The sequence below is a fragment of the Symsagittifera roscoffensis genome, chromosome 1 (assembly GCF_963678635.1).
Source record: "Symsagittifera roscoffensis chromosome 1, txSymRosc1.1, whole genome shotgun sequence".
Classification (NCBI taxonomy): Eukaryota; Metazoa; Xenacoelomorpha; order Acoela; family Convolutidae; genus Symsagittifera; species Symsagittifera roscoffensis.
In genome coordinates, this window is record NC_087062.1 from 99,506,453 (window position 1) to 99,528,191 (window position 21,739).

The 21,739-nt window shown below is 34.0% G+C and overlaps 2 protein-coding genes across 3 annotated transcripts in view; one reads left to right on the top strand and one right to left on the bottom strand.

Moving 5' to 3' along the window:
• The window catches only part of LOC134853382 (uncharacterized), a 540,493-nt gene that overhangs the window by 98,733 nt on the left and 420,021 nt on the right, over positions 1 to 21,739 (bottom strand). The window lies entirely within an intron of this gene.
• The window catches only part of LOC134853330 (uncharacterized), an 87,661-nt gene that overhangs the window by 24,870 nt on the left and 41,052 nt on the right, over positions 1 to 21,739 (top strand). Inside the window, exons 8-9 of one of the 2 annotated variants that reach the window (XM_063869315.1) lie at positions 80 to 123; positions 6,193 to 6,540. In XM_063869315.1, the coding sequence (XP_063725385.1) occupies positions 80 to 123; positions 6,193 to 6,540 (392 nt within the window). Of the gene's footprint in view, positions 1 to 79; positions 124 to 4,790; positions 5,219 to 6,192; positions 6,541 to 21,739 lie in introns of both variants that reach the window. The other variant, XM_063869306.1, reaches the window with a different exon arrangement.

Below are 21,739 nucleotides of genomic sequence, written 5' to 3' on the forward strand. Positions count from 1 at the left end.
ATTTAAATAAACCGTCCATCCAAAATCACAGTAATTGTTTCCTCCAAAAAGCAGTAGAAATTCAGGTGGTCTTTTTCAGAATTTAGACGCTTATCTTGGTCGCCTTGGCGGACCGAACGAAGAGTGAGTTGCAAATAGGAGCTGAAAGAAAAGAGTAGCTGTTTAGTCGCTGTTAAAATGGTTGTAAAATATTGCACCTTGTTAGATTAGAACAACCTCCCTTTTGTGTAGAAAAAGTAATACTCATCCCACAAACACGGTAGTAATTATTTGTCTTTAAGTGTCCATGAACAACAGCAGTTTCCGCTTATTGAGGTCTGGTGGTTTTTTTCGTATTTTTAAGGAAACACATTTTATGTGTTTTATAAGCTTCTGGATCTTTGGTTTCTTTCTCATCCAATTTAATTTGCTGAATGAAGGCTCTTCAGATCTCCATTAAAAAAGTACAAATGGCGAGAAAAGTAGAGCTTGACTGTAACTTTTCAAATTGAGTTTTTAAATTTCAGACTTTTCTGCCGAAGTAAATCAAGTTTTCTCAAAATGGGTTAATTTTATTTAAAAAGTGGCACGCGTTTTTGTGGTTATTATTCGGATTCAGCTGTTATTTTATTTTGAATTGAGATTTTGAATTAGGATTTTGTTATTAAGATTTTGAATTGTATGAGTATGACTTCTGTTCTGGCTCAAATTTACTTTTTGAGGTTTGACCTTTGAATTCTTTGTAATAAGTTCAGTTCATTTTCTTTTATGAAAGTAAGACCAACTCCACAATAGGCCGCGATGGTTTTTTTCAGGAAAAGTCTATAATTAATTCGGGTTTAATTTTTTTTGCAGTTTGACTTGATTTACTTATAAGTTAGTTCTTTTTTATTTCTGTATGAAGGAAGAAAATGGAATTTATTTATCTGATTTTCCACCGAAAAATAGATTTTGACCATTCGTTTCAGTTTTCTCAAATTGGGTTAAGTTTATCTACAAATTGACAGTCATACTTTGTTCTAGAAATTCAAAAAGTTTTAAGGCCATTTATTTTTTTCGAAGTTCAAAACTTGAATTTTTTGAAAAAAAAAAAACAAATCAGTTGTTTTTTCAGTTCCTTGCGTTCATTAGTCTTTTCCAACTGTCAGTTGGCTATGTTTTTAAGATTCGATGAAGGTAGTTCAGACGCTTGTATAGTTCATGATGTTTTTTTAAGGAAAAGTCTTAAAATTTGTCCAGGCTTAAATTGTTTTTTTGCGGTTTGACCCTCGATTTCTTTTTCAGTTCAGTTGTTTTCCTTAGTTAAAAGGAAGGCGAAATCCACATTCGACCAGCAAGCATGAAGAGGTCACGAAAATGTGATCGACATCTAGTTTCGAAAGATGATTTTTTAAAAAGGTTTACAGTGAAATGAAATAGAAAGTTTATTAATTTGAACGAGTTTTCTTTAAAATTGGATTAATTTTTGATCTAAATTGTTCAAGAAATTCAAATAACTTTTCACCTAATTTTTCGTTGAAAATTTAAATTTTGTAGTCAGTTGTTTACTTGCGTTCATCGACTCTTTCCAAATGTCTGCTGGCTACGTTTCAGAATAAAGCCTTTTATCGTTTGTTAAAAGGAATGCAAACTCCACTATCGAATATCAAAAATATACAGTACTTTTGGGCAGTCCTCCTCGAACTGAGGAAACTTTAATATCTTTAGTTATTTGAAATGTCAGTGGCTGTAACGGAGTGCTTCTTCTGATTGTAAATAAGGACGAAACCTGACTTAAATATAATTCAAACTAATTTTCAACGATTAGGCATCCTTTTTCCGTCTGTCGTCTACCTTTGAAGCTAGATTTGCTGCGTTAGAAAGAAGCATTGCTTGTTTGCATTTCCTTCTCGTCTCTCAAACTGAATAGTTTTTTGCAACACAACTAGATACGAATGCGACAAAGAAACCTCTGCTGAACTTGTTCATTTTTGTAAAGTTCACCAGGAAGCAACACTTTTTCCTCTCAGATGAACCAAAAAATAGTTTTGTTTGAAAAATAAAAATATGCTGATAGATTCAATTGATTGTGAGATAATGAGCTGAATTATTGAGCTCGCTGCAGATAAAAATACTTCCAATTACCGAAATAGTTTTGAAAAGGAAGTTTTGTAATGTTTTCACTGTAGACTTAATTTGCTCTACATGCTTCCTCGACACTATAATAGACATGAAATGAAACCTTTTGGTTTTGGAGTAGCATTGTTGGATCTGTTTTCCTATCCTCCCCCTTTGGTACCTAGTAGCGAATTGCCACCCCTATAATGAACTAATACAACGGCGGTTTAGCAAATGCGAATTTTGTACCTGGTAACGAATCTCCCCCTCCCCTTTTGAGATAGTTAAAGAGATCCGTATTGTTGCTTCTCAGACGTCTCTCGATTCGCCAATCTGACTGTTTGGGGAAAAATTATATATTTTTCTGGTCTATGTTCTTCGTATTTTGAGTTTTTGAAATTGTGATTTTTTGAAATTGTTTTTCATTTTTCAAATTTGTGGCTTTCTTTTTTTGTCTGCTTGCTTGCACTGCTGTTTTCTTATCTTATATCCCAAGTAGTGCGAAGCTCCGCTTTGCCTCTGTGTTTTAATCATCTAAAAGCCTGTAAGACCTCCACATGCGCTCAATTGTATAAAAGAAGAGCAACATTAGACATCCCACGCAAGAGTTTTGCTTGTATGTCGTATTGTTGCAAATTTGGAGCTCCATCTACTTAACACATTTGGATCTCGAACCAACCTAATTAATGGCAAAATTTTTATACATTGATTCGGTATATCAAGATTTAGTTGAAGACCGTCACGCATTTAGTCTTTCTTTTTTTTCATCACCCGTGTTTTGGAATTTTGAGCTTTTCCATTTTTCTGTCTTTTTTGCTTATCTTATCTTTGTATTTATAAATGAAGACGCAATGATGGAAAAGTTGTATTAATTAGTAGACTATACAGGAGTAGATCTAGCATGTGCGTTGCGAGGGGCGGCTGTGCAGATTCGAAAAACTAAGTTTGCAAGCCATGACTGCACAAAATATTATCTCGGAGATGTTTCTTATCACCAGAGGTTTTCTGAGTGTTTTCTAAGTTAAAAAGAGTTTCTCCACTTTGTGTCTCTCTGAGTTAATGATTACTTTTGGACGTTTTGTGATCTGGCTCTTCTATCATACCCACCAATCATTGAAGAATTTTCATTGAACTATAGATTTCGGTGTTGTCCTGCGAATTTTTTGACCACCCGAAAGATAAATAGTTTTTAATTGAGTGCGGTTTCATGTTGGATTCATAAAAAGTCATAAATGAGTTAGCCGAAGCTTGTGAGTTCCAATTAAAATGCCCGCGGCTTGGGCTTTCATAATTCAAAGTAAATGCTTCATTTCTTTTTTTTCCAAATTTACCTGTTAAAGAATTGATTTCTTTATTTCGGTTGTTAAGTGTATAAGAACGAGGTAATTCTCAAGTATATATGTCATGATTTTTTTAGATTAATTTGATTTTTCGCGGTTTGACTTTTGATTTCTTCGTAAGTTCAGTTCATTTCTTATGTTAAAAAACGACAAACGCCACTCGCACTGCATAAGTGTAAAAGTCACGAAAAACGTGAATGACTTCTAGTTTTAAAAGGACTTCAATTTCTGAATTCGCAGTGAAATTAAAAGTTTTTATTGATTCAGTTTCTTCTAAAAAATAGAAAGTTCTAGGAAAAAATTGCCAATTCTTGAAAATCAAACAGTTTAAACATTTTGAGTGATACTATCAAAGTTTGAATTTTAAAAATAATATTAAAAATTTTCTATCAACCTTTTACTTTATTTGTTGATCTACAATTTTTCAAATATCTGTTGGTTGTTTTAATGGTCGTAGGCTAACAAGCCGAAGGACGGACCAACACACCGAAAATAAGGTTGCCTTTCCAACAAGCCGAAAATTAATACTTTTGTACAACATAACCAATTTTCACTATTGCTATGCAATTTTCACGTAATTCTGATGTAATTTACGTTATTTCGATGTAGTTTTGGCTGAAAGATATGGCGGTTTGTTTAACATCTGTTCTTTGGTTTTGCCTGTTCATGCAGAAGTCTCTGTTCACGCTCAAATTTATTTTTCGGCGGATTCACTTTGGATTTCCTTATAAGTTCGCAGTCTAATCCATTTGCTAAGGCAAATTCCGATTTCTAAAGTGTAAAGACCACGAAAAAACGCGAGTTTTTAGTTTTTTAGGAGAAATCTAATCGAAAGTGAAATCAAAAAGTCAAGAGCCTAATGATGATATATTTTTCTTTGAATTTAGCTTCAAAAAAAAGATTTTTTTTTTAGGTTTCCTTGTTCATAAACACTTGTGCAACTCTTAATGACTATGTTTTACTCGTGTTTGCGTAGCGCAGCTTCGCCTCTGTGTTCTGTTATGAGTGGAAGCATTCGTAGGAAATTGCCAGAAGTAAGCATCCGATGATGTTTTGAAAAAAGAAGCTAGTTTTCATAAGTGCTGAAGCCTAAGAAGGCCCCGGTGATATTTGAGTCTAATGAAATTGAATCAGTACTGCTATGAGCCAATGTTCTAAGCCAAGCATCGCACGGATCGAAGTTCGTTTTCATTGTTTTGTCCGACTGACTCGAATGTCCTCGACTACTGATTCAGTAATCTAACCCGAAGAAAACGGAACATACGGGTGATTTGAGGAAGGCTTAGAGAAGAAAAGAGCTGTTGGTTGGGTAAATGTGGGTAGCATGTTTTATGTAGTAGTTTGTAGACTGTTTGTTTTGTTTGGCTGTTGCAGGAGCACCATCAGTAGACTTAGTTTCTCTCTCTCCGTCCTCTTCTCTTCGTCATTCTATGTTGTCCACCTCTCCTCAGAATCTTTCTTCGCCCCACCACCTCGGACGCCACATGTCAACCGTGCATCATAATCATCAGCAGCAGCATCATCATCATCTCATACAACAGCCACCGCCACAACACCAATATGCCCCCCAACAGGTGGCAGAAGCAGGAGCAGGGGGAGGGCGAGGGCACCTGGGTGTTATGGCAGCCGCCCCCAATAGCGGAGGTGTGCAGTCTATAGGTGGCTTGTTGGGGCGAGTAGCAGGGGAGGGCTCTTCCCACAGAGTGCCTTCACAGAGGCTGCAACAACAGCAACATAATAACTATATCATCGTGACAGGAGATATCAGTAGAGTCCCTTTTGGTAGTGAATGTAGTGGCAATGTTAGTACTACTCGTTTCCCTGCACGTTAGTTTAGTTTGCAAAAGGCGTATGTGACCATTTAGTTCAGCTTTATTTCCTTATTAAGTTTTGTAGTTGGAAGTTATTTTAATTATTTTATGATCATTCTAGGGAAGGGTGGCTCTTGGAGGTCGACCACCTCACCAATCTTCCCTAATATTTTACGACATCCATTCTTGGCTTACCCGTAATCAACTTTTTCACATGATGGCTGAAATTGGCGACGACCATCTGATCTTTCTTCTAGACAATTTTTGAGCATATCCGCAATTTAAAAGCCCGTTATATTCGAAAATTGTACTCCCATTTCAATTTTTTTTGTTTTTGTTTGCTTTTTCTCTTTATTCGGCTAAAAAGGTTGAATATAGTAAACAAAAAATTTTCTCGTTGATCCAGTTTTCTCTGATTGTTTGTTTACTTGCGTTCATTGACTCTTTTTCAACTGTCTCTTGGCTACGCTTAATTAACTTAAACTTAATTGAGTGATTTTACAATAGAGCAAAAACGTTTTTAAAGCCAAAAATAAGCCAATAAATTTTTCTAAATTTGACCTCATTTTAAAACCTTTTGCGATAATTTGCAACAAAAAATATGATAATTCATTTTGATCAGCTCGTAATTTGTTCCGGAGTTTGTTTGCAAAAAATATATAGATTCTGTAAGTTATTTTTAGAGGTCAGCTATTTTGGTTTTCCCAGGTCTTAGAATTCACTTCCGAACCGCACTCCCGAAATCGCTAAAAATAGATGTCGTAAAATATTTCCAAAAATTTTCTTGAAGACAGTAAATTTTTTTGCTTAATTATGAAGACAAAGACTAGTGAAAGCAAATTTATCTCAATTACTGCTAAATTTTGCCATGAAAAGACACTGTATAAAGTATGAGCGAGCTGCCTGAAATGAATGTTGGCTGTTTCGTTTTCTACGCATGTTGTAACCTGTTTTGATTGATTTAGAGCAGCGTGGCCCTGCCTCTAAACTTGAGTAATTGTTTCTCCTCCCAACCTCACCAACACCTCATGCAGTCTACTGCCAATCAAAACAGCTCCTGCAGCAATAAAATGCCGAATCCGAACAACAATCCCAGTGTTGTCGTCACTTCGGCCGCTCTCAATTCGTCTGGAGGAGGGGCAGACGAGGCATGGGTGTACATGTCTGCCGCCTCGGCTGCATACGAGAGCTGTGGCGGCAAAAATGCGAACAACGACTCCAATACGTCGTCATATCTCAACATGAATTCTGCCGCTGCTCTGCGAGGGGACGCAACAGCACCTCACATGTCCCTCGTGACGTCACAAAATCAGGTATGTTTTGTATTGTTTTCGATTGACTTTTTCCGCCTTTGGTCGAGACTAGTGCGGTTAGATCCGATGTTGTGAGTCTACCGCTAGCCATATAATTTTATTGCTCTAAACTGGTAATCCTAACCGCTGGGATGTATCTAGTTCTGCGAGTGAGTGTCAGTGTTGAAATTATTCAGAAGAAAGTAATCTAGGATTGGACTAGCCTTTAATCACTAGAAATGATGCATATATGGACTAGCCTTTAATCACTAGAAATGATGCATATATGGACTAGCCTTTAATCACTAGAAATGATGCATATATGGACTAGCCTTTAATCACTAGAAATGATGCATATATGGACTAGCCTTTAATCACTAGAAATGATGCAGCCAGTGATAGAACTAGCTTGTCTGCTCGAAGCGAGGGCTTGTTGATTGCAAGTGGATTTCCTTTGGTTTGTTTCGAATGGTTCGATTGTTCTCAGATAAAATTTTACTGAAGTTGTTAATTCACTAAGTCAGAAATAAATTGTATGACTGAGATAATAATTTGAGATAAGAGCTGGTGTGACCAGGAAATTTGTTCGGTTTTAATGCTTTCTGTTACTTGAATCTTTGTTTGAATTATTTTTAAATAACTTTTAATGTTTATAATCACCGATTACGTTCTGGTTATCGAGTTACCACAATTTCATTTGTTTTTTACTACGTTTGATTTCTTTTTCGACATCCGTCCTGAATGCTGCCTTTGACCTAATAATTCATTTGATTTTTTCGACAAGCTTTCTGAAGCCTTCAGCAAGTTTTCACTAAGAACACCACCTGACTTTCTTATCTAATTGTGATGCAACTGGTTCTGCTCCTGATTACTTGATTACAACTGTACCAACTGAAATAATAATTTGAGATAAGAGCTGGTGTGACCAGGAAATTTGTTCGGTTTTAATGCTTTCTGTTACTTGAATCTTTGTATGAATTATTTTTAAATAACCTTTAATGTTTATAATCACCGATTACGTTCTGGTTATCGAGTTACCACAATTTCATTTTTTTTTACTACGTTTGATTTCTTTTTCGACATCCGTCCTGAGTGCTGCCTTTGACCTAATAATTCATTTGATTTTTTCGACAAGCTTTCTGAAGCCTTCAGCAAGTTTTCACTAAGAACACCACCTGACTTTCTTATCTAATTGTGATGCAACTGGTTCTGCTCCTGATTACTTGATTACAACTGTACCAACTGAGATAATAATTTGAGATAAGAGCTGGTGTGACCAGGAAATTTGTTCGGTTTTAATGTTTTCTGTTAATTGAATCTTTGTATGAAGTATTTTTAAATAACTTTTAATGTTTATAATAATCGATTACGTTCTGGTTATCGAGTTACCACAATTTCATTTGTTTCTCTACTACGGTTGATTTCTTTTTCGACATCCGTCCTGAATGCTGCCTTTGACCTAATAATTCATTGGATTTTTTCGACAAGCTTTCTGAAGCCTTCAGCAAGTTTTCACTAAGAACACCACCTGACTTTCTTATCTAATTGTGATGCAACTGGTTCTGCTCCTGATTACTTGATTACAACTGTACCAACTAAGATAATAATTTGAGTTAAGAGCTGGTGTGACCAGGAAATTTGTTCGGTTTTAATGTTTTCTGTTAATTGAATCTTTGTATGAAGTTTTTTAAATAACTTTTAATGTTTATAATCACCGATTACGTTCTGGTTATCGAGTTACCACAATTTCATTTGTTTTTCTACTACGGTTGATTTCTTTTTCGACATCCGTCCTGAATGCTGCCTTTGACCTAATAATTCATTTGATTTTTTCGACAAGCTTTCTGAAGCCTTCAGCAAGTTTTCACTAAGAACACCACCTGACTTTCTTATCTAATTGTGATGCAACTGGTTCTGCTCCTGATTACTTGATTACAACTGTACCAACTAAGATAATAATTTGAGTTAAGAGCTGGTGTGACCAGGAAATTTGTTCGGTTTTAATGTTTTCTGTTAATTGAATCTTTGTATGAAGTTTTTTAAATAACTTTTAATGTTTATAATCACCGATTACGTTCTGGTTATCGAGTTACCACAATTTCATTTGTTTTTTACTACGTTTGATTTCTTTTTCGACATCCGTCCTGAATGCTGCCTTTGACCTAATAATTCATTTGATTTTTTCGACAAGCTTTCTGAAGACTTCAGCAAGTTTTCACAAAGAACACCAACTGACTTTCTTATCTAATTGTGATGCAACTGGTTCTGCTCCTGATTACTTGATTACAACTGTATCAACTGAGATAATAATTTGAGATAAGAGCTGGTGTGACGAGGAAGTTTGTTCGGTTTTAATGCTTTCTGTTAATTGAATCTTTGTATGAAGTTTTTTAAATAACTTTTAATGTTTATAATCATCGATTACGTTCTGGTTATCGAGTTACCACAATTTCATTTGTTTTTTTACTACGTTTGATTTCTTTTTCGACATCCGTCCTGAATGCTGCCTTTGACCTAATAATTCATTTGAATTTTTCGACAAGCTTTCTGAAGCCTTCAGCAAGTTTTCACTTAGAAAGAACACCACCTGAGTTTCATATCTAATTGTGATGCAACTGGTTCTGCTCCTGAATACTTGATTACAACTGTACCAACTGAGATATTAATTTGAGATAAGAGCTGGTGTGACCAGGAAGTTTGTTTGCTTTTAATGCTTTCTGTTACTTGAATCTTTGTATGAATTATTTTTAAATAACTTCTAATGTTTATAATCACCGATTACGTTCTGGTTATCGAGTTACCACAATTTCATTTGTGTTTTACTACGTTTGATTTCTTTTTCGACATCCGTCCTGATTGCTGCCTTTGACCTAATAATTCATTGTCGACAAGCTTTCTGAAGCCTTCAGCAAGTTTTCACTAAGAACACCACCTGACTTTCTTATCTAATTGTGATGCAACTGGTTCTGCTCCTGATTACTTGATTACAACTGTACCAACTGAGATAATAATTTGAGTTAAGAGCTGGTGTGACCAGGAAGTTTGTTTGGTTTTAATGCTTTCTGTTACTTGAATCTTTGTATGAATTATTTTTAAATAACTTTTAATGTTTATAATCACCGATTACGTTCTGGTTATCGATTTACCACAATTTCATTTGTGTTTTACTACGTTTGATTTTTTTTTCGACATCCGTCCTGAATGCTGCCTTTGACCTAATAATTCATTTTCGACAAGCTTTCTGAAGCCTTCAGCAAGTTTTCACTTAGAAAGAACACTACCTGAGTTTCATATCTAATTGTGATGCAACTGGTTCTGCTCCTGATTACTTGATTACAACTGTATCAACTGAGATAATAATTTGAGATAAGAGCTGGTGTGACCAGAAAATTTGTTCTATTTTAATGCTTTCTGTTAATTGAATCTTTGTATGAAGTGTTTTTAAATAACTTTTAATGTTTATAATCATCGATTACGTTCTGGTTATCGAGTTACCATAATTTCATTTGTTTTTTACTACGTTTGATTTCTTTTTCGACATCCGTCCTGAATGCTGCCTTTGACCTAATAATTCATTTGATTTTTTTCGACAAGCTTTGTGAAGCCTTCAGCAAGTTTTCACTAAGAACACCACCTGACTTTCTTATCTAATTGTGATGCAACTGGTTCTGCTCCTAATTACTTGATTACAACTGTATCAACTGAGATAATAATTTGAGTTAAGAGCTGGTTTGACCAGGAAATTTGTTCGGTTTTAATGCTTTTTGTTAATTGAATCTTTGTATGAATTGTTTTTAAATAACTTTTAATGTTTATAATCATCGATTACGTTCTGGTTATCGAGTTACCACAATTTCATTTGTTTTTTACTACGTTTGATTTCTTTTTCGACATCCGTCATGAATGCTGCCTTTGACCTAATAATTCATTTGATTTTTTCGACAAGCTTTCTGAAGCCTTCAGCAAGTTTTCACGAAGAACACCACCTGACTTTCTTAAATAATTGTGATGCAACTGGTTCTGCTCCTGATTACTTGATTACAACTGTATCAACTGAGATAATAATTTGAGATAAGAGCTGGTGTGACCAGGAAATTTGTTCGATTTTAATGCTTTCTGTTAATTGAATCTGTATGAATTAAATAACTTGTAATGTTTATAATCATCGATTACGTTCTGGTTATCGAGTTACCACAATTTCATTTGTTCTTTATTACTTTTGATTTTTTTTCGACATCCGTCCTGAATGCTGCCTTTGACCTAATAATTCATTTGATTTTTGACAAGCTTTCTGAAGCCTTCAGCAAGTTTTCACTTAGAAAGAACACCACCTGAGTTTCATATCTAATTGTGATGCAACTGGTTCTGCTCCTGAATACTTGATTACAACTGTAACAACTGAGATATTATTTTGAGATAAGAGCTGGTGTGACCAGGAAGTTTGTTTGGTTTTAATGCTTTCTGTTAATTGAATCTTTGTATGAATTAAATAACTTTTAAGGTTTATAATCATCGATTACGTTCTGGTTATCGAGTTACCACAATTTCATTTTTTTTTACTACTTTTGATTTTTTTTCGACATCCGTCCTGAAAGCTGCCTTTGACCTAATAATTCATTTGATTTTTGACAAGCTTTCTGAAGCCTTCAGCAAGTTTTCACTTAGAAAGAACACCACCTGAGTTTCATATCTAATTGTGATGCAACTGGTTCTGCTCCTGAATACTTGATTACAACTGTAACAACTGAGATATTATTTTGAGATAAGAGCTGGTGTGACCAGGAAGTTTGTTTGGTTTTAATGCTTTCTGTTACTTGAATCTTTGTATGAATTATTTATAAATAACTTTTAATGTTTATAGTCACCGATTACGTTCTGGTTATCGAGTTACCACAATTTCATTTGTTTTTTACTACGTTTGATTTCTTTTTCGACATCCGTCCTGAATGCTGCCTTTGACCTAATAATTCATTTTCGACAAACTTTCTGAAGCCTTCAGCAAATTTTCACTTAGAAAGAACACCACCTGAGTTTCATATCTAATTATGATGCAACTGGTTCTGCTCCTGAATACTTGATTACAACTGTACCAACTGAGATAATAATTTGAGAAAAGAGCTGGTGTGACCAGGAAATTTGTTCGATTTTAATGCTTTCTGTTAATTGAATCTGTATGAATTAAATAACTTGTAATGTTTATAATCATCGATTACGTTCTGGTTATCGAGTTACCACAATTTCATTTGTTCTTTATTACTTTTGATTTTTTTTCGACATCCGTCCTGAATGCTGCCTTTGACCTAATAATTCATTTGATTTTTGACAAGCTTTCTGAAGCCTTCAGCAAGTTTTCACTTAGAAAGAACACCACCTGAGTTTCATATCTAATTGTGATGCAACTGGTTCTGCTCCTGAATACTTGATTACAACTGTAACAACTGAGATATTATTTTGAGATAAGAGCTGGTGTGACCAGGAAGTTTGTTTGGTTTTAATGCTTTCTGTTAATTGAATCTTTGTATGAATTAAATAACTTTTAAGGTTTATAATCATCGATTACGTTCTGGTTATCGAGTTACCACAATTTCATTTGTTTTTTACTACTTTTGATTTTTTTTCGACATCCGTCCTGAAAGCTGCCTTTGACCTAATAATTCATTTGATTTTTGACAAGCTTTCTGAAGCCTTCAGCAAGTTTTCACTTAGAAAGAACACCACCTGAGTTTCATATCTAATTGTGATGCAACTGGTTCTGCTCCTGAATACTTGATTACAACTGTAACTACTGAGATATTATTTTGAGATAAGAGCTGGTGTGACCAGGAAGTTTGTTTGGTTTTAATGCTTTCTGTTACTTGAATCTTTGTATGAATTATTTTTAAATAACTTTTAATGTTTATAGTCACCGATTACGTTCTGGTTATCGAGTTACCACAATTTCATTTGTTTTTTACTACGTTTGATTTCTTTTTCGACATCCGTCCTGAATGCTGCCTTTGACCTAATAATTCATTTTCGACAAACTTTCTGAAGCCTTCAGCAAATTTTCACTTAGAAAGAACACCACCTGAGTTTCATATCTAATTATGATGCAACTGGTTCTGCTCCTGAATACTTGATTACAACTGTACCAACTGAGATAATAATTTGAGAAAAGAGCTAGTGTGACCAGGAAGTTTGTTTGGTTTTAATGCTTTCTGTTACTTGAATCTTTGTAAGAATTATTTTTAAATAACTTTTAATGTTTATAATCACCGATTACGTTCTGGTTATCGAGTTACCACAATTTCATTTGTTTTTTACTACGTTTGATTTCTTTTTCGACATCCGTCCTGAATGCTGCCTTTGACCTAATAATTCATTTTCGACAAACTTTCTGAAGCCTTCAGCAAGTTTTCACTTAGAAAGAACACCACCTGAGTTTCATATCTAATTGTGATGCAACTGGTTCTGCTCCTGATTACTTGAATACAACTGTACCAACTGAGATAATAATTTGAGATAAGAGCTGGTGTGACCAGGAAATTTGTTCGATTTTAATGCTCTCTGTTACTTGAATCTTTGTATGAATTATTTTTAAATAACTTTTAATGTTTATAATTACCGATTACGTTCTGGTTATCGAGTTACCACAATTTCATTTGTTTTTTACTACGTTTGATTTCTTTTTCGACATCCGTCCTGAATGCTGCCTTTGACCTAATAATTCATTTGATTTTTTCGACAAGCTTTCTGAAGCCTGCAGCAAGTTTTCACTTAGAAAGAACACCACCTGAGTTTCATATCTAATTGTGATGCAACTGGTTCTGCTCCTGAATACTTGATTACAACTGTACCAACTGAGATAATAATTTGAGATAAGAGCTGGTGTGACCAAGAAATTTGTTCGGTTTTTTATTGCTTTCTTTTAATTGAATCTTTGTATGAAGTATTTTTAAATAACTTTTAATGTTTATAATCATCGATTACGTTCTGGTTATCGAGTTACCACAATTTCATTTGTTTTTTACTACGTTTGATTTATTTTTCGACATCCGTCCTGAATGCTGCCTTTGACCTAATAATTCATTTGATTTTTTCGACAAGCTTTCTGAAGCCTTCAGCAAGTTTTCACTTAGAAAGAACACCACCTGAGTTTCATATCTAATTGTGATGCAACTGGTTCTGCTCCTGAATACTTGATTATAACTGAACCAACTGAGATAATAATTTGAGATAAGAGCTGGTGTGACCAAGAAATTTGTTCGGTTTTAATGCTTTCTTTAAATTGAATCTTTGTATGAAGTATTTTTAAATAACTTTTAATGTTTATAATCATCGATTACGTTCTGGTTATCGAGTTACCACAATTTCATTTGTTTTTTACTACGTTTGATTTCTTTTTCGACATCCGTCCTGAATGCTGCCTTTGACCTAATACTTCATTTGACTTTTTCGACAAGCTTTCTGAAGCCTTCAGCAAGTTTTCAGTAAGAACACCACCTGACTTTCTTATCTAATTGTGATACAACTGGTTCTGCTCCTGATTACTTGATTAGAACTGTATCAACTGAGATAATAATTTGAGATAAGAGCTGGTGTGACCAGGAAATTTGTTCGGTTTTAATGCTTTCTGTTAATTGAATCTTTGTTTGAAGTATTTTTAAATAACTTTTAATGTTTATAATCATCGATTACGTTCTGGTTATCGAGTTACCACAATTTCATTTGTTTTTTACCACGTTTGATTTCTTTTTCGACATCCGTCCTGAATGCTGCCTTTGACCTAATAATTCATTTGATTTTTTCGACAAGCTTTCTGAAGCCTTCAGCAAGTTTTCACTTAGAAAGAACACCACCTGAGTTTCATATCTAATTGTGATGCAACTGGTTCTGCTCCTGAATACTTGATTACAACTGAACCAACTGAGATAATAATTTGAGATAAGAGCTGGTGTGACCAAGAAATTTGTTCGGTTTTAATGCTTTCTTTAAATTGAATCTTTGTATGAAGTATTTTTAAATAACTTTTAATGTTTATAATCATCGATTACGTTCTGGTTATCGAGTTACCACAATTTCATTTGTTTTTTTACTACGTTTGATTTCTTTTTCGACATCCGTCCTGAATGCTGCCTTTGACCTAATACTTCATTTGACTTTTTCGACAAGCTTTCTGAAGCCTTCAGCAAGTTTTCAGTAAGAACACCACCTGACTTTCTTATCTAATTGTGATACAACTGGTTCTGCTCCTGATTACTTGATTAGAATTGTATCAACTGAGATAATAATTTGAGATAAGAGCTGGTGTGACCAGGAAATTTGTTCGGTTTTAATGCTTTCTGTTAATTGAATCTTTGTTTGAAGTATTTTTTAAATAACTTTTAATGTTTATAATCATCGATTACGTTCTGGTTATCGAGTTACCACAATTTCATTTGTCTTTTACCACGTTTGATTTCTTTTTCGACATCCGTCCTGAATGCTGCCTTTGACCTAATAATTCATTTGATTTTTTCGACAAGCTTTCTGAAGCCTTCAGCAAGTTTTCACTTAGAAAGAACACCACCTGAGTTTCATATCTAATTGTGATGCAACTGGTTCTGCTCCTGAATACTTGATTACAACTGTACCAACTGAGATAATAATTTGAGATAAGAGCTGGTGTGATCAAGAAATTTGTTCGGTTTTAATGCTTTCTTTTAATTGAATCTTTGTATGAAGTATATTTAAATAACTTTTAATGTTTATAATCATCGATTACGTTCTGGTTATCGAGTTACCACAATTTCATTTGTTTTTTACTGCGTTTGATTTCTTTTTCGACATCCGCCCTGAATGCTGCCTTTGACCTAATACTTCATTTGACTTTTTCGACAAGCTTTCTGAAGCCTTCAGCAAGTTTTCACTAAGAACACCACCTGACTTTCTTATCTAATTGTGATGCAACTGGTTCTGCTCCTGATTACTTGATTACAACTGTATCAACTGAGATAATAATTTGAGATAAGAGCTGGTGTGACCAGAAAATTTGTTCGATTTTAATGCTTTCTGTTAATTGAATCTTTGTATGAAGTGTTTTTAAATAACTTTTAATGTTTATAATCATCGATTACGTTCTGGTTATCGAGTTACCATAATTTCATTTGTTTTTTACTACGTTTGATTTCTTTTTCGACATCCGTCCTGAATGCTGCCTTTGACCTAATAATTCATTTGATTTTTTTCGACAAGCTTTCTGAAGCCTTCAGCAAGTTTTCACTAAGAACACCACCTGACTTTCTTATCTAATTGTGATGCAACTGGTTCTGCTCCTAATTACTTGATTACAACTGTATCAACTGAGATAATAATTTGAGTTAAGAGCTGGTTTGACCAGGAAATTTGTTCGGTTTTAATGCTTTTTGTTAATTGAATCTTTGTATGAATTGTTTTTAAATAACTTAATGTTTATAATCATCGATTACGTTCTGGTTATCGAGTTACCACAATTTCATTTGTTTTTTACTACGTTTGATTTCTTTTTCGACATCCGTCATGAATGCTGCCTTTGACCTAATAATTCATTTGATTTTTTCGACAAGCTTTCTGAAGCCTTCAGCAAGTTTTCACGAAGAACACCACCTGACTTTCTTAAATAATTGTGATGCAACTGGTTCTGCTCCTGATTACTTGATTACAACTGTATCAACTGAGATAATAATTTGAGTTAAGAGCTGGTTTGACCAGGAAATTTGTTCGGTTTTAATGCTTTTTGTTAATTGAATCTTTGTATGAATTGTTTTTAAATAACTTAATGTTTATAATCATCGATTACGTTCTGGTTATCGAGTTACCACAATTTCATTTGTTTTTTACTACTTTCGATTTTTTTTCGATATCCGTCCTGAATGCTGCCTTTGACCTAATAATTCATTTGATTTTTGACAAGCTTTCTGAAGCCTTCAGCAAGTTTTCACTTAGAAAGAACACCACCTGAGTTTCATATCTAATTGTGATGCAACTGGTTCTGCTCCTGAATACTTGATTACAACTGTAACAACTGAGATATTATTTTGAGATAAGAGCTGGTGTGACCAGGAAGTTTGTTTGGTTTTAATGCTTTCTGTTAATTGAATCTTTGTATGAATTAAATAACTTTTAATGTTTATAATCATCGATTACGTTCTGGTTATCGAGTTACCACAATTTCATTTGTTTTTTACTACTTTTGATTTTTTTTTCGACATCCGTCCTGAATGCTGCCTTTGACCTAATAATTCATTTGATTTTTGACAAGCTTTCTGAAGCCTTCAGCAAGTTTTCACTTAGAAAGAACACCACCTGAGTTTCATATCTAATTGTGATGCAACTGGTTCTGCTCCTGAATACTTGATTACAACTGTAACAACTGAGATATTATTTTGAGATAAGAGCTGGTGTGACCAGGAAGTTTGTTTGGTTTTAATGCTTTCTGTTACTTGAATCTTTGTATGAATTATTTTTAAATAACTTTTAATGTTTATAATCATCGATTACGTTCTGGTTATGGAGTTACCACAATTTCATTTGTTTTTTACCACGTTTGATTTCTTTTTCGACATCCGTCCTGAATGCTGCCTTTGACCTAATAATTCATTTGATTTTTTCGACAAGCTTTCTGAAGCCTTCAGCAAGTTTTCACTTAGAAAGAACACCACCTGAGTTTCATATCTAATTGTGATGCAACTGGTTCTGCTCCTGAATACATGATTACAACTGTACCAACTGAGATAATAATTTGAGATAAGAGCTGGTGTGATCTAGAAATTTGTTCGGTTTGAATGCTTTCTTTTAATTGAATCTTTGTATGAAGTATTTTTAAATAACTTTTAATGTTTATAATCATCGATTACGTTCTGGTTATCGAGTTACCACAATTTCATTTGTTTTTTACTACGTTTGATTTCTTTTTCGACATCCGCCCTGAATGCTGCCTTTGACCTAATACTTCATTTGACTTTTTCGACAAGCTTTCTGAAGCCTTCAGCAAGTTTTCACTAAGAACACCACCTGACTTTCTTATCTAATTGTGATGCAACTGGTTCTGCTCCTGATTACTTGATTACAACTGTATCAACTGAGATAATAATTTGAGATAAGAGCTGGTGTGACCAGGAAATTTGTTCGGTTTTAATGCTTTCTGTTAATTGAATCTTTGTTTGAAGTATTTTTAAATAACTTTTAATGTTTATAATCATCGATTACGTTCTGGTTATCGAGTTACCACAATTTCATGTGTTTTTTACCACGTTTGATTTCTTTTTCGACATCCGTCCTGAATCCTGCCTTTGACCTAATAATTCATTTGATTTTTTCGACAATCTTTCTGAAGCCTTCAGCAAGTTTTCACTAAGAACACCACCTGACTTTCTGATATAATTGTGATGCAACTGGTTCTGCTCCTGATTACTTGATTACAACTGTATCAACTGAGATAATAATTTGAGATAAGAGCTGGTGTGACCAGGAAATTTGTTCGGTTTTAATGCTTTCTGTTAATTGAATCTTTGTATGAAGTTTTTTTAAATAACTTTTAATGTTTATAATCATCGATTACGTTCTGGTTATCGAGTTACCACAATTTCATTTGTTTTTTACTACGTTTGATTTCTTTTTCGACATCTGTCCTGAATGCTGCCTTTGACCTAATAATTCATTTGATTTTTTCGACAAGTTTTCTGAAGCCTTCAGCAAGTTTTCACTTAGAAAGAACACCACCTGAGTTTCATATCTAATTGTGATGCAACTGGTTCTGCTCCTGAATACTTGATTACAACTGTAACAACTGAGATATTGTTTTGAGATAAGAGCTGGTGTGACCAGGAAGTTTGTTTAGTTTTAATGCTTTCTGTTACTTGAATCTTTGTATGAATTATTTTTAAATAACTTTTAATGTTTATAATCACCGATTACGTTCTGGTTATCGAGTTACCACAATTTCATTTGTTTTTTACTACGTTTGATTTCTTTTTCGACATCCGTCCTGAATGCTGCCTTTGACCTAATGATTCATTTGATTTTTTCGACAAGCTTTCTGAAGCCTTCAGCAAGTTTTCACTAAGAACACCACGTGACTTTCTTATCTAATTGTGATGCAACTGGTTCTGCTCCTGATTACTTGATTACAACTGTATCAACTGAGATAATAATTTGCGATAAGAGCTGGTGTGACCAGGAAATTTGTTCGCTTTTAATGCTTTCTGTTAATTGAATCTTTGTATGAATTATTTTTAAATAACTTTTAATGTTTATAATCATCGATTACTTTCTGGTTATCGAGTTACCACAATTTCATTGGTTTTTTACTACGTTTGATTTCTTCTTCGACATCCGTCCTGAATGCTGCCTTTGACCTAATAATTCATTTGATATTTACGACAAGCTTTCTGAAGCCTTCAGCAAGTTTTCACTTAGAAAGAACACCACCTGAGTTTCTTATCTAATTGTGATGCAACTGGTTCTGCTCCTGAATACGTGATTACAACTGTACCAACTGAGATATTAATTTGAGATAAGAGCTGGTGTGACCAGGAAGTTTGTTTGGTTTTAATGCTTTCTGGTACTTGAATCTTTGTATGAATAATTTTTAAATAACTTTTAATGTTTATAATCACCGATTACGTTCTGGTTATCAAGTCACCACAATTTCATTTGTTTTTTACTACGTTTGATTTCTTTTTCGACATCCGTCCTGAATGCTGCCTTTGATCTAATAATTCATTTTCGACAAGCTTTCTGAAGCCTTCAGCAAGTTTTCACTTAGAAAGAACACCACCTGAGTTTCATATCTAATTGTGATGCAACTGGTTCTGCTCCTGAATTCTTGATTACAACTGTACCAACTGAGATATTAATTTGAGATAAGAGCTGGTGTGACCAAGAAGTTTGTTTGGTTTTAGTGCTTTCTTTAATTGAATCTTTGTATAGTCTTCCTGAAATTACTCTTATAGTTTATAATTACCGATTATCTTGTGGTTTTCGAGTTACCGCAATTTCATTTGTTTTTCTTCGCTTGATGTGTTTTCGGCATCTATCCTGAAAGCTTCATTTTTTTCTCGACTTGCTTCATGAAATTCTTTCAATTAGAAAGAAGACGACCTGACTTGCGTAGCTAATGTGATGCAACCGGTTCTGATCCTGAGTTTTCGATTACAACTGTACGAACTGCTAGAATTAGTTAAGATAAGCCTGGTCTGATTAGGAAGTTTTGGCTAGTTTTCTTGCTTTCATCTAATTGATATTCCTGTGAAGGTTTTATTTTTGAAATTGTGTTTTTACTGAAAGATACTGTTCTGTTTTTCGAGTCACCTTTTATCATCTGATTATCTACTTCATGTGATTTTTGACAAGCTTCCTGAAATTGTTCGAAAGTTTTCGATAAGAAAGAAAAATACGACCTGACCTGCTTATCTCATTGTGATGCAACCGGTTCTGCTCCTGAAAAGTTTTTTACAACTACTCCAGCTGATATAATTAGTCAAGATCAGAGCTAGTCTGATCAGGGATTTAGTTTCAGTTTTATTGCTTTCATCTATTTGATTCCTATGTGAAGTTTTTTTTTTAGAGTTTTACCGAACGATACTGTTCCGCTTTTCGAGTAATCTTTTTTCGCCTGATTTTCTCCTTGTTTGGGTTTTTTGGCATGCTTCATTTGACCTTATACTTCCTTCGATTTTTCCGATATGCTTCCTGAAATTGTCAGTAAGTTTTCAATTAGAAAGAAGACGACCTGACTTGCTTATCTAATGTGATGCAACCAGTTCTGCTCCTGAGTTTTTGATTTCAACTGTACGAACTGATATAATTTTCTTAGATAAGAGATAGTGTGACCAGGACGTTTGTTTGGTTATAATGCTTTCTTTTAATTGAATCTTTTTATGAAGTATTTTGGAATAACCATTAATGATTATAATCACCAATTACGTTTTGGTTTTCGAGTTACCACAATTTCATTTGTTTTTCTACTTCGTTAGATTTGTTTTCTGAATGCTTCCTCTGATATTATACTTCATTTCGTTTTTTCAGTGTGCTTCCTGAAATTGTCAGTAATCTTTCAATTAGAAAGAGGACGACCTGACTTGCTTATCTAATTTTGATGCAAACGGTCCTGCTACTGAGTTATTGATTACATTTGTACGAACTGAAATACTAATTTGAGATAAGAGCTGGTTTGAATAGAAAGTTTGTTTGGTTTTAGTGCTTTATTGTAATTGAATCTTTGTATAGTCTTCCTGAAATTTAGTTTATAGTTTATAATTACCGATTATGTTGTGGTTTTCGAGTTACCGCAATTTCATTTGTTTTTCTTCGCTTGATGTGTTTTCGACATCTATCCTGAAAGCTTCATTTTTTTCTCTACTTGCTTCATGAAATTCTTTCAATTAGAAAGAAAAAGACCTGACTTGCTTATCTAATGTGATGCAACCGGTTCTGCTCCTGAGTTTTTGATTACAACTGTACGAACTGATATAATTAGTTAAGATAAGTCTGATCTGATAAGGAAGTTTTGGCTAGTTTTCTTGCTTTCATCTAGTTGATATTTATGTGAAGGTTTTGTTTTTGAAATTGTGTTTTTACCGAAAGATACTGTTCTGTTTTTCGAGTCAACCTTTTTTCATCTGATTTTCTACTTCATATGATTTTTTGACCAGCTTCCTGAAATTGTTCGAAAGTTTTCGATAAGAAAGAAAAATACGACCTGACTTGCTTATATCATTGTGATGCATCCGGTTCTGCTCCTGAAAAGTTTTTTTTTACAATTGTACCAGCTGATATAATTAGTCAAGATCAGAGCTAGTCTGATCAGGGATTTAGTTTCAGTTTTTTTGCTTTCATCTATTTGATTCCTATGTGAAGTTTTTTGAAATTGTATTTCTAGAGTTTATACCGAACGATACTGTTCCGCTTTTCGAGTAATCTTTTTTCGGCTGATTTTCTTGTTTTGGTTTTTGGCATGCTGCATTTGACCTTATACTTCCTTCGATTTTTCCGATATGCTTCCTGAAATTGTCAGTAAGTGTTCAATTAGAAAGAAGACGACCTGACTTGCTTATCTATGTGATGCAACCGGTTCTGCTCCTGACTTTTTGATTACAACTGTACGAACTGATATTATAAATTAAGATAAGTCTGGTCTGATTAGGAAGTTTTGGCTAGTTTTCTTGCTTTCATCTAATTGATATTTCTGTGAAGGTTTCATTTTTGAAATTGTGTTTTTACC